The 15397-nt window shown below is 40.6% G+C and overlaps 1 protein-coding gene across 2 annotated transcripts in view; it reads right to left on the bottom strand.

Moving 5' to 3' along the window:
• The window catches only part of MED14 (mediator complex subunit 14), a 28827-nt gene extending 13508 nt beyond the window's left edge, over positions 1 to 15319 (bottom strand). The window contains exons 1-12 of one of the 2 annotated variants that reach the window (XM_088223855.1): positions 15028 to 15319; positions 11788 to 12015; positions 9909 to 10113; positions 9415 to 9547; positions 7612 to 7852; positions 6752 to 6977; positions 6326 to 6543; positions 5492 to 5651; positions 4810 to 5029; positions 3421 to 3557; positions 2463 to 2700; positions 1259 to 1399 (exon numbers count right to left, since the gene is read on the bottom strand). In XM_088223855.1, coding sequence (XP_088079981.1) covers positions 1259 to 1399; positions 2463 to 2700; positions 3421 to 3557; positions 4810 to 5029; positions 5492 to 5651; positions 6326 to 6543; positions 6752 to 6977; positions 7612 to 7852; positions 9415 to 9547; positions 9909 to 10113; positions 11788 to 12015; positions 15028 to 15164 — 2284 coding nt within the window. In that variant the 5' untranslated portion in view covers positions 15165 to 15319. The remainder of the gene's footprint in view (positions 1 to 1258; positions 1400 to 2462; positions 2701 to 3420; positions 3558 to 4809; positions 5030 to 5491; positions 5652 to 6325; positions 6544 to 6751; positions 6978 to 7611; positions 7853 to 9414; positions 9548 to 9908; positions 10114 to 11787; positions 12016 to 15027) is intronic. The other variant, XM_088223856.1, reaches the window with a different exon arrangement.
• Between the last annotated feature and the right edge of the window lie 78 nt (positions 15320 to 15397).

Genomic DNA, 15397 nt, shown 5'->3' with positions numbered 1-15397 from the left:
ACATTTTTTTAAGTACTCGGGCAAAAGTAAAAAAAAAAAATTAAATAAAAATATTAAAAGAGTAGCTCTTTCTTTTTAGTATTCCAGCGTAGGTTCACAGACCTGACAAACTGGAATACTAAAAAGAAAGAGGCTATCATATTTTTTTAAAATCTGCATGGCTTTTGCTACAGACTTGTATTAAGACTAATTAATTATTTGTATTAAGACCTTACTTACATATACATACCTATAGTTTCTGAGGTTTGGTGTTTTGAACTTTGGTAAAGTGCCAAGATTCGCCCCCTTATAGAAGTACTGGCATTATACAAGAGATAAACAATCTGCATTTCGTTTTGAATGAGTATAGACTAGAGTTTCAGACAACACGCATCGGGTTGCGATCTTTTTGTGCATGCTTCAAGCCTCAGTTATGTGGAATCTCGAGTATTTAAAGCTGTCGACTTTCTCCATCCTCTACCCATGATTATAGAGAGACTGATCAGGGTCAGGACAGGATTTGTTGCACATAAGTCTTTTTGGTAAAAACTAAAATAATACTGTACAAAACTCCGATTAAACTAATCCTGACATATGTCTCCGAAACCTGGGTTATGCCAAAGAATATTGAGGGAACCATTGCAACTTTCGAAAGAAGAATCCTCAGACTTTTCTATGGCCCTTCGAGAGAAAACAACTATTGGCGTCATCGCTACAATAGGGAGCTATATGGTATCTACGGAGCGCTCGATGTAATCAACTCCATCCGTTGGAATGAACGACGAAAACCCCATAAAATGCCTAACTCTCTCTGTGCCACGAGGACGACGAAGAGCAGGAAGGCCTAAAATGCGATGGATGGACTGCATTAGTGCAGATACGACAATGTTGGAAGCAAGGAACTGGAGAGGAAGGGCAGCAGACCAGCAAGAGTGGAAGAGACTCCTAGATTCAGCCAAAGCCCACCCAGGGCTGTCGAGATTATGATAATGGTGAAGTCTTTTTGGAATTAATATTAAGACCCGAACGAGCATAGTTTTTCTTGCAGTTTGCCAACATTTTTTTGAAGATCACCAACAGGCTTTTTAAGAAGAACCGCATCGTCTACGTACTCCTAGTTGCACAACCTTTTATTTAACAACTCAAGTGTCAAATGACCGTCGAGTAAAATTGTTCAATTTATTTATTTGTATGACAGTTGAACAAATAATTAACTATGTACAATATTTCAGAAAGGAATTTTGTATTCTTTAAGATGCATCAGTGGTTATTTTCTTACCGGAAGGTTCTCTCTGCGTGTAGTGGTACACAAGCTCGTGCAGATGTACAACGGTGGTCCAATCAGCCAGAAGTGCTTCAGCCACGCGGGCGGCCCCTTCAGCACACATCTCGTATTGGAAATACACACAGCGTCGCATTCCTGCAACAGGAGGAGAGATGTCTAATCATGGCAAATGAGGAAGTTCAGTGGTAGACGAAATCGGATATGAAAAATGTGTTCTCGCGTGCGGTGAAAATTAGAGCATTTAATTGTACGAAGAAGTTCCTCAAAAATGTGTGAAAAAATTAACAAAAAAATAACTATAAATGTTTCAGCTCTATAACTTCACTAAAACCAACAGAAGGAAGAATTAAAGACAAACGGATACAGACATCTATTGAAGAAATATTCCACAAATCAGTGTTTAACACACATTTCCGTCAATATCACAAGTTTCGCAGAACTCCATATCAATTTATTATTAACAAAATAAACGTGGACCATATTCTCGGTTGTATGAAAGAATCGATTTGAGGCGTTTGAGGTTATTTATTTGACATTTGATATTTGACCGTGTTTTATAATTGATACCGATAATTGAAAAAAACACTAGATGTCAGTAAGGTATTGGTTTTTTCTTTCTAAAACAATGCACCGAAGTTCACAGAAAAGCACTGCCTATAAAGATACCCATAAACACGTAACTACAATAAAATAAAAACCCACACATACACGTTTTGTGCATGTAAACAACAGCTGCAATATGAACAAAATAAGCATTTGTAGTTTGTGCCTTAGCCGACCCTGGCCGATGGCGGCACGCAGATCGGTACGACAAAGTACTTAACCGAATTATATCTGGCGTATTTTTCAAATTTTACGAATAGTTACTCGCATATTTTTTACTATTTTTTGTTATTGATTTAATGAAATCCTAGTAGGGTACGCACTTCTTATGTGCCTATATGGAACGCACGCCACTGCGCATCAGCATAGGCTGCCTGCCCATAACGAATAATAATAATAATTTAATTTTAATAAAAACCTCTGACCTTTTTCATTCTGCATTTAATTTCTACATTTGGATCAAGGATCTCTCGTCAATGCTTTTTTCTATTATACACTAATCACTTAAGTGGTGAAGATGATATAGAGACGACCTTCGCATCATAAAATTGTAAAGAACCCGGCTCTCAGGCGTCAGTACACCCTATCTCCTTACCTTGCTCCTTGGGATGGGAGCTCTGCAGGGGTGTGGCGTGGAACACCAGCTCAAGCATCCACACGCGCGCCTGGTTGCGCGGCTGCACTCGCACGGCGGCCGCGAGCAGGCGGCGCTGCAGGGCGCGCGTGGGGCCCGGCGCGGCGCCCGCGGGCCGCGGCAGGGACACGAGACGCAGCGCCGGGCCCCCGCCCGCCTCCACCTGCAGCCCGCCGTGGCAGACGCCGCGAGCCGCCAGCTGGGATACAAAAAAGACATTATTTTATCTGTACAGATATAAAAATCATTTGATTGCGTCTGCTCTTTCATGACCGAAATTTGATTAATCATGCTAGATCTTGATAAGCTGTCTACATCCTACATTACCATTTTGTTCGTCGTCCATTAATTCCACATGAACAAACCATCTTAGTGATCAAATTCTAAATGAACATTATTTGGACGGACACCTTATTGTTCGGAACTTCTCTCGCGGTGTGAATATCAAAGCACATTCACAATGACAATTCGGTTCTTATTAAATTTTGTTCTTTTGTTTTTTAATAATAGGCCGGAGACAAAAATGTGGTACCCACCCACAGTAAGAATTGCAAGATCTTAACCAGGGCCCAGTAGGCAGCAAATAAATTCAACGTGTAACACACATATATTGAATGTGGCGTAACCAGACGTCATTAGTTCTGCCGAATCAACCGATGATAAGAAAGTTCTGATAGATTTCCGGTTTGCAGTAAGTCAACTGACCAATCAGCAGAACTCGTAGAGAAGAAGGAGAAGATAACTTGAGACGTGACAAGCAGTGTAATTTAAAAAAAAATATTTTGGCTTAGTTTAATAGTCTATTAACAAATAACGAAATTTAAAAAATACCACTGAGCTTCCTCATTGGTCTGTTCTGATGGTAGGTTCTGATCTCAGTGTCCTCGTCCTAAACATCTTAAAATAAAAAATAACCCACCTCTTGCGCTAGATACACAAACGGAATCCTCTCGTCAGCGGCGGCCACCACATGCGCCAGCTCGGGAAGGAAGTAGGCTGGCTGCTTGGAGCGCACCGAGCGCCCGGCGGCCGTAGCTTTTCTCTTGCCACTCGGACCTAAGTGTGCAAAGAAAAATGTTCAATTGTGGGTTATTTGTCGTCATTGACATTTGCCGATCCGCATCCGGGAGTACACTACATGCAGGGGCGAATCGTCCAAATAAGTAATTATGCGCAGCTGATTTTTGATAATAATGTATTAAAGAAACTATGCTTATGGGAAAATAAATAAAATAATTGTTTACGCTAGAAACATAAATCACCGCCACCGTTTATACCTTCCAACAAAAAAAATACCTATAAAGTGCGCCCAGTCCATTCCCAGTGAACAATGAAACTAGTCGATTACCTCAGCTTATTTCTCCTTACAAAAAAGTACACTATATTTTACATCTTTAACCCAGTTGCGGTATTTTTGTACTAAAACAAGCTTGCAGATTACCAGTATTATTTGAAGAATCTCTTCGAAACTAGTATTTCGAACATTAATTCTGAAAGCATATTTTTCCTTGATAGGATACCGATGAAATATTATGTATGACATAGGACATGTGACGATCGAAGTGGCCATTTTTGGGATTATTCATTTTAAAAGGAATCGGCCAGTGCTCGGCGTTGACATTTCTAATCATAATGGAAATACCTGCTGAGTATTATTGTTATTTGAGTTGATTTTAAGTACCCTGTCAGGTATTCCCAACATTGTCAATTACTCTGGAAAAGGTCTCTCTGTCCTGTGCTGCCTGGAAAATATGCTCCACAGTCCTGAAGCCAGTTCAGATTTTAATATTACGCAGCCAGGACATTTGTTTTCTTCCTGGCGGCTCTCAGTCTTGCTTTTCTCCATGCACTATATGCCCCAGATATGAAATTTGACAAACTTTTATGGTTGTCAAGAGATACCTGTTCGTTCTAGCTCAACTTAAGACTTCCGAGTTTGTTATCAGTAGCTGTTGAATGGAAGAAACTTTATACAAATTTGTTTGGCAAGGGAAACTTTCCCAAACTTGTATATAAAAATTCCTACTAGCGCCCATAAGAAAGATGTTTCATTGATCTTCTCACTATGAGTTTCGCGCTTTTTACAAATGGCTTGGGGCCTAATGCAAGAAAGACATAAAAACTTGTCTCTTAGAGTGTAAAATGGCCACTAATGAAGGTCAAAAGCCATGTGTCTAGACTTCCATATCCTTTAAGAAAACATCTCCATTTTTGCTTAAGAATACTATCAATCTTAAAAATATCCCTATGTAGTAAAATCCAGTACTACATTTATAAAATATTAATGTTCAATAAAAATCATCTTTACTTAGAATTTCCTTACAGGGCGGGTCTACTGAGGTGAATGGCCCGTGAGTCAGTACAAAAGTGTCAAACTGGACCAGAGATCCGAGGCGCAAAAAGGCTCCCACGGAAATTCCGGAGTCAGCGTCAGACGGATCCTCTTCATCGGGACCGCAACGCCGCACGGAGCCGAGGTGGAAGGACAGCTTCACTCCGCTCTGCTCCTCAGACATCATCTCCACTACCTAGAAAAGTAAATGACTGATAAATCGAGGGTTTTCATGGACTCGCAGGCTCATATATGAGTCGTGAGTTTCTCCCGCAGTAATTAAGTGAAAACATACTAAAAGATTGCCAAACTCATACATAAAAAATCTCCCCCAACTTTATGTGACCGACATCTTGTGGCATATATGTCCAAATTAAAGAACTTAGCTTGTCAAAAAAAGCTTCAAAGATTTATAATTTTGACGAAATCATTAGCAGTTTCAAATCTACACGTGCGCAAACATTGAACTTTTTATTTTAAGAAGTATAACAGACTCAAATCGCAAGATCAGGGTAGCCAATTTATGTCTTCACTATGCAAAATTGTAATAGAGTAAGGTTAGTTAGGGTTTCACCGGAATAGGGTTAGGTTCTCACCAGAATAGGGTTGGGTTAATTAGGGTCTCACCGGAATAGGGTTAGGATATTTAGGTTCTCACCAGAATGTGGTTGGCGTGGCGGTGCAGCGTGATGTAGAGGCGATGCGGACTGAGCTGGTGGAGGGGGTGCGTGGGGGGGCACAGGAGGGGCAGGCGCTCGGCTGCGGCTGCAGGCAGGTGTTGGAGGGTCTTCTCGCAGCGCCGCGCCATCAACCAGTACCTGGGAAAAAAAATAATTCAAAGATTGAACAGAGACCTGCTACGAATAATATGAGGGGTAGCTGATAAAAATAAAACATTTATCTTTATGTAATCAATAGTGCATAGGACATCAATTTTGTAACATGGAAGGTGATCAAGGTGAAGGTGGACACTGCAATAATGCAGAGTAAAACCGGCTTTAAAATAATTATTTCACATTAAAATTTATTTCAACAGAGAGGGAAAACATTTTTGAGAAGGGAATATGGAAGTCTAGGCATTTACAGGGCTTATGACCTGTCATTGGCTGGTTTAAGTGGCCACTTTACACACTGTGTAACATTCACCATTCTGCCCATGTTTAAACATCCACATTTCCTCAACTCTTCCCTCTGTTGAAATAAATTTAAATATGAATAACTCCCTAGGGAGGAAATCCAGACAGTCTGCAAGCATTTGGACATACTCAAACATTGTTGAATTATTCCACGTTTACACAGCTGGGAATCGAACCTGAGATCTCTCGCAAAGTAAGCAAAGAAATGACTGTAACCACAAGGAGGAATGATATACATAATTTTTCATATTTAGGGTACGTTAAATCTCTATATGCGAGTATAGAGTGATCACTTAAGCCACCCGATCGTATATAAATGCTTAGACTTTCATATTCTCAATAGCCTCATCTCTTACCGTAGTTCGGCCAGCAGTGGCTTGATCCTGTCGCGGTCGGCGGAAGCCAGCGCGGCGGGCAGCGCGGCGGCGGCAGGCGCGCGCGGGTGCTGCGGCACGTGGCAGCGCAGCGCCCCGCAGTGCACGCCCACGGCCACCAGCAGCTGCTCGGCGCGCAGGCACGGCGACAGCAGCGAGCACGACAGCACGCACGGCGACCCGCCCAGCGCGCACTCCACCTGAGATTCATCATACAGAAATGTATACGTCCATTGTCCATCAGTAAATTACATTTCGAAAATGTAACTCAATGATTCACCATTCAGTATAGTAATCACTCAAAAAATTGTGTGGAAATCTTATTCAATATATCATCACATATTGGTCCTTCAAGCCGGATTTATAAAGAAATTTTAACAATAAGGTTGAATAAATAAGTGTCTTTACCCCCATATCGGTGAGTAGCGTGCGCAGGTCCTGCAGGCGCGCCCGCGAGCGCACGTGGATGGTGGTCACCAGCAGGCGCTCCATGGACAGCTGCGGGCAGTGCAGCGCGCGCCCCGCCGCCGCCTCCTGTGCCACGCCCAGCTGCGGCACGTGCGCGGCCACCAGCGGCCGGCCCGCCGCGTCCGCTTGCACGCTCACGCGGTAGCCCAGCTCGCATCCCAGTTCCCTGGGGGACAGGGGAGCATACAGTTAGTTACCTGGGATTAGTGGGCCTCGTAGTGAATGTCGATTCCTGGCAGGCTGAATATGGAATATTTGTTTTAGAGGTGGTTTAACACTGCAATATTTTACTGTTTCTGGACAACACATGTCTCAAGAGAACCTTAACCCAAGTTGCTCCTTCTTTACACCCGCGGGCTCTCACCGTCCTGGAAAGCTGTCGATTACGATCTTTTGGCTTTATTTGGCGGAACTAAGGGACGCCGGATTGAAGTGGGAGGAGACGAGAGTGCTGGTTAGCGAAAGGGTCTCTTGGAGGCGTCTAATGATGTCCACATGCTCCACCTAAGAGCGGATGTGGATAGCGGAGAACGCTCCAGCACACAAGGCTTAGTGTCAATAGCTGCTATTCACAAAGCTGTGTTTGAGTTGGATGAACATCCCTATTTTCACCTGAACTAGCCACCAACGACTACCAGTTATTCTATAGCCCCCAATGAGTGGTTGGCAGAGGTCGGACAAACGATCTACCAGGAAGCTATAGAATTGTTGGAGCATCGCTGGAAGATTTACATACAAGTCCAGGGAGACTACATTAAAAAAAGTCACAAGGAAATAGGTCACAGGTGGAGCATATCTACCTCCAGTAGGACACAGTCAGCTTCCGGCCCGGCACGTAGTGGTCCACCTGAACGTGCCGGCCCAGGCGGTCGCGCGCCAGGCGAAGAGTCTGCGTGTATAGCAGCTCCAGCTGCAACGAGCGGCAGAAGTAGCCCAGCACGGCGAGCAGCGCATGCAGCCCGCGGCCCCCGGCAGCCAGGCGCGCCTGCGCCACGCTGCGGATGTACGCCACCTGGCGCGGGTGCACTAGGGCTTTGCCCTCTGGAAACATCCAACGCAAATACATCAATATGCTGGGGTGGAGCCGCAATCATCAATCTAAAAGTGTGAATTATATAAGATATGAACAATTTGAAAAATCCAGTGTCTCAATGCATCCAACGGAGGGTTGTTGACGGCTCTGGGTTTTTCTGATCGGACTTGTTTCTCCCGGTTTACTAACGAGCTGATGAACTAACATACCGTATGGCCGTCGGAATTGTGAAAATTAGATTGACAGTGACAGACAAAATTACTATATTTACATAGGTGCACAACGGCAATAAGCATTGAAACCAGTAAATATGAATTCTAAATAACGCAAGCAAAGAATATTATTTTTTCATTTAAATAAAGCATTTAACCATTCACTAAAGCCCCTTGGTCTCGGTTGAGGGTTTGTGGGCATACACTTGCCTGTTATATCTAAACGAGACCATTAACCTGGCTTCTGGGAGAGTGAGTCGCCTTCTCAGTTCTCACTGGAGTAATTCTCATTTGGCGCGTCCACGTTGCAGAGGTGGGCACCTTTCTATTCAGTAGACCGGAGTGTTTAAAGTGACTAAGTTTGGATGAGGACCCAGTATTGCGGGGTATAACGCGATCTCTTGCCCAGAGCTATGGGTGAAGACCCCAACGGCTTTGATGGCGGAGATGAAATGCATCGGTACAGTAGAAGAGGCGGAAGGGGCACAAACCTTCTCTCAGGCCACCCGGACATACTTCGGGCTGTGTGCTGTTAGGAGACAGCGGCATCGGGCAGGACGTTGTGTTGAGGATGGCAGCGGAGGGACAATAGTCAAACCGTGGCATCCTAAGCCCCAGCTAGCAAGAGAGGTTCCTATTTCGACATCAGGTGGCAACCGGCCATAAAAAAAACAAACCAAACAAATCTCCTAGTCTGACGCGATGTGTATATTGAGGACTAAGAGGGCTGACCCCAAGTAAATGAGACATACGGCCATTAAAGCTTAAAACTTGTTTTTGCAATGTGCGGATTCGAAAAGACCTCTAAAATGAATCCGGAAAGTGGGTGGAGCTTTCAATGTCTCAATGCATCCAAACCGTCAATAACTGGATGTCATCAAACAGATTCAAACTTAACCCATCTAAAATTGAGCTTCTATTGACAGTGACAAAAAGCGACAGCAACTTTAAGACCGATCTCCAATTTCAATCACAGGTTGTGATCCCTAGAATCAATGTACCCCTAGAATCAATTTTAACTACTAAGTGATCATTTAGATTCAGATTTTTCTCTACAATTTCAGGTCAATAAAAGTGCTTGTTTCTTCGATCTCCAACAAATCAAATCCATAGGAAGAAATATCCCAATAGATATAACCAAAGGTCTTGTGAATGCTTATGTCGTTTCGCGTCTAGATTACTGTAATGAAATATATGCAAATCTCTCACATCTCACAACATCCTCAAGATTTGCACTGGTTTCCGAACGAGTCTCCCAGTACATTGACAGAACAACGGAGGAAAACACTTTCAATATCTGAAAGGCTCCAGAAAATCTACAAAATACCCAGTGGAAAAGTTAAGTAACTGTGCTTTACCCCCAATTTCTGAATCTTGGACAAGAATAGCCACATCCAAGAGTCTCCAGGGAAGGTTGGGAGCATCTCCCATGACTGTGAGAGACACACTAAATTCCTGTCCCACTTGGAAGGTGACACGTCCATTCTCCACCTGAAAAAGCAAATTAGAATTATCCCATTACAGAATTTTATTATACGGTGGAATGGAGATTGTGCTTTAAATTTTAGCAAGATTACAGCAATTAACACGTTATAAAAAAGTTAATGTAAAAAAACTAAAAAAATTCTCAATTAAAAAAAAGAAGTAATAATATAAGCACAAAACATACGTACTGAGTAGATATTGAGCCAAAAAAGGGCTACTGTCATGGGTTATTAAGCACCTATGAGAAAGTGGTTTTTCTCAAGAGGTCAACTCGTGTGGTGCAAAAAACTATAACAACATAGGACCGAGAACACTTCCCTGAGGCAAACCACAAGTGCGAGATATTTTACATAAGGGTTAGGGTCACCTTGAAGGTCCGCATGTTCTCCGGCAGGGCGCAGGTGACCAAGCGCTGGCGGATGACGTGGTTGAGTGCGGCGAGGGTGGCACGGCGCTGCGCGGCACTCAGCCCCTCCGGGGGCACCAGGCGTTCGCGGATACAAGCCGGTAGGCGGGCGTACGTGCCCTGCGTGAGAACCTCCACGGCCGCCGGGATGTGAAACGTCGGCAGTCTGGAGACAGAACATATTGATAATAAATAATATTATGTGTACCCAAACATTCTTAAGAAATTACTTTATTCGTAAGTAACAGCGTTAGAAAATGAGAATATTTTTTTTTTAATTGAATAAAACTACAGGGTGACGAGCGGCATTAGTGTTTTCTGTAAAGGGCGCCATGAAGACTAAGGGGGTCGCAGAGGGGATGGTTTCATCAGGAGGTGAGAAGTGAGGAGAAACAGGTGGAAAATTCGTATTCCAATGGTTATCAGTAGAAAACATGGAATGGTAGGTAGATGAGAGCTTTTTTCAGAAGAGGCCTACATTTAACACACGTGCTGAATCGTCGTGCAGCGAGCATTCTATTTAAAATCCAATACTGGAGTGAAGCAAATCTTAGAGAACTTCATCAAATACCCCTTCACTCAGACAGGGCCACTGCATGGTGTGCAGTATCGAGAATAGGGGTCACCGGCTCTTATCTTTTTGGTCGAATAGGCGTGCTGTAACAGTGAACGTAGTACATTATTTGGCCTTAATCCAGGATTTTTTTCATGCCAGTTCTCGAAGCTATGGTACAAGTAAATGTGTGGTTCCACCAAGACGTGGTCACAGCCCACACAATGAGGGTTTCAATAAAAAAATTTAAGAGAAAGCAGACCTATCTCAAATGATGTGCGTGCTATTGGGTGAGTTCTTCAAATGTTTCCTTTATATATAGGGTTTTTGTGTTATTTGTACAAAGCAGCATCTGTGCCATATGGCCGCAGTCTCCATTGGAAACCAGAATTAGGTGATTGTACTGATCGTGCGTATTCCATTGATCACAAATTTACAATCTTGTAGTGAGGGGTACAATGAAAGCGTTTAAAGTTTCTAATAACTGTAACACAAAAAGTTCTTTTATCAAATGAAAAACAATTTTAATATTTTGACGTAAGAATGTCTTTATTTTTAAAAGGAAAATTTATAAAGTGAATTTGCACAAAAGTTTTTATTGTCTTTATCAGGCTCAATAGTCCAACACCCTGGGCGTATTTTAAGAAGTCTTCAGAAGTAAAATCTTCAGGCAATAGTCCAGCTTACTGGGCATAAAGCGTTTGATGTTTACTCGCGAAGAAGCACTGGCACTCTGGTTTGTAGAATCACAGGCTGTCCTTATATAGGCCATCCGGGCTTTCTTTCCATAGATGGTGACATTTGTGAAAGAGACGGGACGAGATGGTGATACTGGTCAGAGGAGCAAAGTATTCAATCGTTTTATCGCATCGGTGCGTTACATAACTAGTTTTCAAAAATTGAAGAAACGGAAGAAAGACACAAGTCTTTGAAAACAATTTCAGAAAAGGGGTGGGCACGCTCTTCTGATTCAGTTCCTTGTTTACAGCTACCATCCCCAGACCCTGGACAATCTTACAGGACGATATTCGGGCACAAATACAGTGTTAGTTCCAAACTGAGACCGATTTTTTTTGGCTTAGTTTAATGGTCTATTAACAAGTGAAGAAAAACCACTGAACTTGCTCATTTACCAGTTCTGAAGATGCCCACTTAGGCGAAACCACTCGTTAGTAAAATTAAACAAAGAAAAACGAAACCAAGGAATTTTATTGATATTTTTATCAATAAATATCTACAAAAAACATCAATATTAGTAGAATTTTATGATTCTCTACATCGCCCTACCTGGCGTGCACCAGCGTCTCGCGTGCCATGCGGGCCAGCATGTCGGCCGTGTCCACGAAGAGCAGCGCCTGCTTGTCCAGGAAGGCCATGATGTGCGCGGAGCGGTCCACCTTGGACGCGCTACTCGCCCACTTGACGAGCGCCAGCAGCCGCACGAACAGCTGCCGCGTGCGCGCCGACAGCTTATAGATCTCCACCTTACGCTCCATGTCCGTCTTGCGCGGCAACCTGCGTCGGAGAGAGATTATACGTTAAGGTGGTGCATTAACTATTCAAAACTGATGAGGGATCGCTAAGATAAACTCGGATTATGACTTTCCAAAATATTTTTTTTTATTTATTTAACTTTTTGTACATAATGTATCTTGTACATTTGCAAGCTTATTGCCAAATGGTAATTTATTCCAACCAAACCACAAAATAAAAGTTTTATTTATATAATTTAAGTTAGAAAACATATTTAAATAAAAAGCTAAGGATAAACAAAAATATAAATATTTTTTTTTATTAATAAATTTCATAAAAAGTACATGTTTTTGTAAAATTCTAAACATATCTACTTTTACACATCTAGTAAATGTTATCACTGTAACTCTCCAAAAAAAGAGACTAACTCTTGTGCTTGGAAAGTGACTTACACTGTTTTAGTTGTTTATTTATAGGAGTTTATATAATTTTAAATACCAGTACATGAGAAAGAAAAATAAAAAGATAGGATATATAAAGAAAAAACATAAAACAATAATACATTCATACTAATGAAAATTTAATGTTGTTTTTACACGTGTTCAAAAAATTTCTTTAGATTTACTTTAAATTTATTTATTGATATATTATTTTTAATAATTTTTAGTTCATTGGGAAGATTATTATAATTTTTTACACCTTTGAAGACAAAGCTATTTTGACCATGACTTGTATGGAATTTAGGAATTTTAAAATTATCTTGGTATCTGAGTGACTTATTCATCTCAAATTCTTTTATTTTTTCTTCTTTATAAATTCGTATAATAGAATTTATTGTAAAAAGAGTGTCCACTGTATGAACCTTAAATATATTGGCATATGCACCACCCCATCCTACAATACCATATTGTAACAAAGATTGTACAATTGAGTAATAAGCTATTTAATTGTCAATATGTTTCTTTTTGGGTGATACTGTGTGAGTTGGATTTGTTCCGACGTTTCGGCTACCATTGCTGGAGCCATCTTCAAAAAGTATGTGTTTAAGTACTAGTAATTTGTAGCGTGTCGCAGTCGGCAGTAGGCACATTTCTATTAGTTTTTGTAGTATGTAGTGCTGGGAACCATGTTGAGTTTAATTTAAGCCCGTCGTCTTTGTTTATGTTATTTGGGTGTCTGTGTATTTCAATTGCCTCTTTTACTGGGTTTATGTAAAAAGTTCGAAGGCGAAAAATTTAAACAGAGATACTGTAGTAACATCTTTGAAAGTGGATGGGAGATAATTCCACAGTCGAGCCGCATGGACACTCAGCTGCAAAATCATCCTGGTACCCAAGAAATCACAAAGAGTGTATATATATATATAGTTGGATAATTTATATAGCGCCATTTTTGTGAAAATCACCTCAAGGACGCTGTACAATTAATAAATATCCCAGTACGTCTTGCAGCTACAGAGCGCATGGACGGTCGGGATTCTAGTTTCTCGTTTTCAATTAAGATCAATAAAAAATTATAACAGATAGGAGCTAGATTACAGGACGTCTTGCAGCTACAGAGCGCATAGACAGTTAGAAATTTAGCTCCCATTCACACATTTTAAAAATTGACAAATAAATTTAGTGTATTAATGATACTAAAAAAAAATAAAAATAATATGAATAGTAAAAAGGAGTAAGATTACAACACGTCTTGCAGCTACTAAGCGCATAGACGATAGGAATTCTAGACCCCATTTATAAAATTTAGGTATTTTTAAGTTGGTATATGAAAGCTAGATAACCAATCATCGTGCAGCTACAAAGCGCATGGACGAGTGGAATTCTAGCAAAGTTAGAATGATATCAATAAATTTATAAAAAATAGAGCATAGTAGACTGCAAAGCGCCACAGATTTCAAATTGACAAGCTGTAGATGGCAACGGCTGCGACACGATACAAATCCCGAGTACGTAATGTCGCATGTGCATCCATTTATTTATTAATGGACACTGTCCATTGATACAATTTATAGGGTTTAAATATTACAAAAAAAGAACAGTTAAAAACATTTTTAAAAAAAGAAAAGAAGCATGACAAACATAAGGGACATCGAGACAAGATCTGGACTATTTATTTAGACTCGTTTAAATCGTTGTAAACTTAAACCAAAAAAGTCCAGGTCTTGTCTTGAGTTAACAATACAACAAAGACAGGTCATTGGAGAATTAAGGCCATAGTTTGTTCTATGCTGATGATGAACAGTACTTCATTGTTTCTCAACCTACAAGTTGGAATATGGAATTTTACATGTCCCAGTAATGCTGGAACATCGATTTTACCATTTAGTATGCCGAACATATATATGGAATCCATATTAGTTCTACGTTTTTGTAGACTAGAAATATTTAACGTGGACTCTATATCAGTATAAGAATAATTACCTCTCTCTAGTCCAAGTATCCACTCTACTTTTCGAAGCAAGTGATGTTGGACTGATTTAATGTAATTTATGCGATTGAGATAGAATGGAGACCAGACCACTATTCTAGGAGGCATATTCTAGAAGAGGGTGAAACGTTGAGCAATGAAAAGTTTTAATTGTACTGACATTAATAAAATCACAGGATATTCTGTTAATGAAGCCAAGTAATTTCAGTGATTTATTTACTGTATTATCTATATGCTCGTTGTACGTCAGTTTATAGTCCAAAACAACTCCTAAATCTCTGATGGACTTAACTACATCAATTTTGGAGTTTTCTATTAGGTACTCGAGGGAAATCGGTTGTTTTGTTCTATGAAATCATTATTTTGCAATTTTTAATATTTAGTTCTAATTTATTGATTTTACACCATTAGTTAAAAGAGTTAATACAAGAAACGTCGGTAAATAGTACGAACGACACATGTCATAATAACCCAGAAAAACATAATGTGGTTTTTAATGTTCGAAATATTATTATCTTTGTCATTTTCAAATTTATTAATTCTAAAAATATATAAAATTTCAGGTTCAAAACAAGAGCGGTAATACTTTAAAAATTCATTTTAGTATATAAAATTCACGCTTACAGTTCCGCGAGTACGGTGAGCTCATGGTACGTCCTTTGCACTATGAAATCTATCAGCACGGCCAGGGATATGGAGCCCCCACGGGCTCCGCCGCCTTCCGAAACTGGGGCACATCCCTCTATCGAAACCGGAACCATTATGACAGAAAATCAAAAACCCATTACATAATTAAAATAAGCTGGCGGGGAACAATTAAAATATGTAACTACACCATTTCGAATGATTTAAAAGTAATTATAAATAAAAATGAATCTAATTTGACAAACGCTACCGCAGCAAGCGGGTTTATTTTGACAAGCTGCTAAAACCACAGACAATAAAATTGACACCCGAAAAAAATAATGCAGATAAGTACTTTATAGAAAATAAT

This window comes from Micrasema longulum, unplaced genomic scaffold (genome assembly GCF_059751315.1).
Source record: "Micrasema longulum isolate JH-2025_06_02 unplaced genomic scaffold, ASM5975131v1 h1tg000252l, whole genome shotgun sequence".
NCBI lineage: Eukaryota > Metazoa > Arthropoda > Insecta > Trichoptera > Brachycentridae > Micrasema > Micrasema longulum.
Note: the sequence above shows the minus strand (reverse complement) of the source record. Positions and strands in the feature narration are given on the sequence as shown.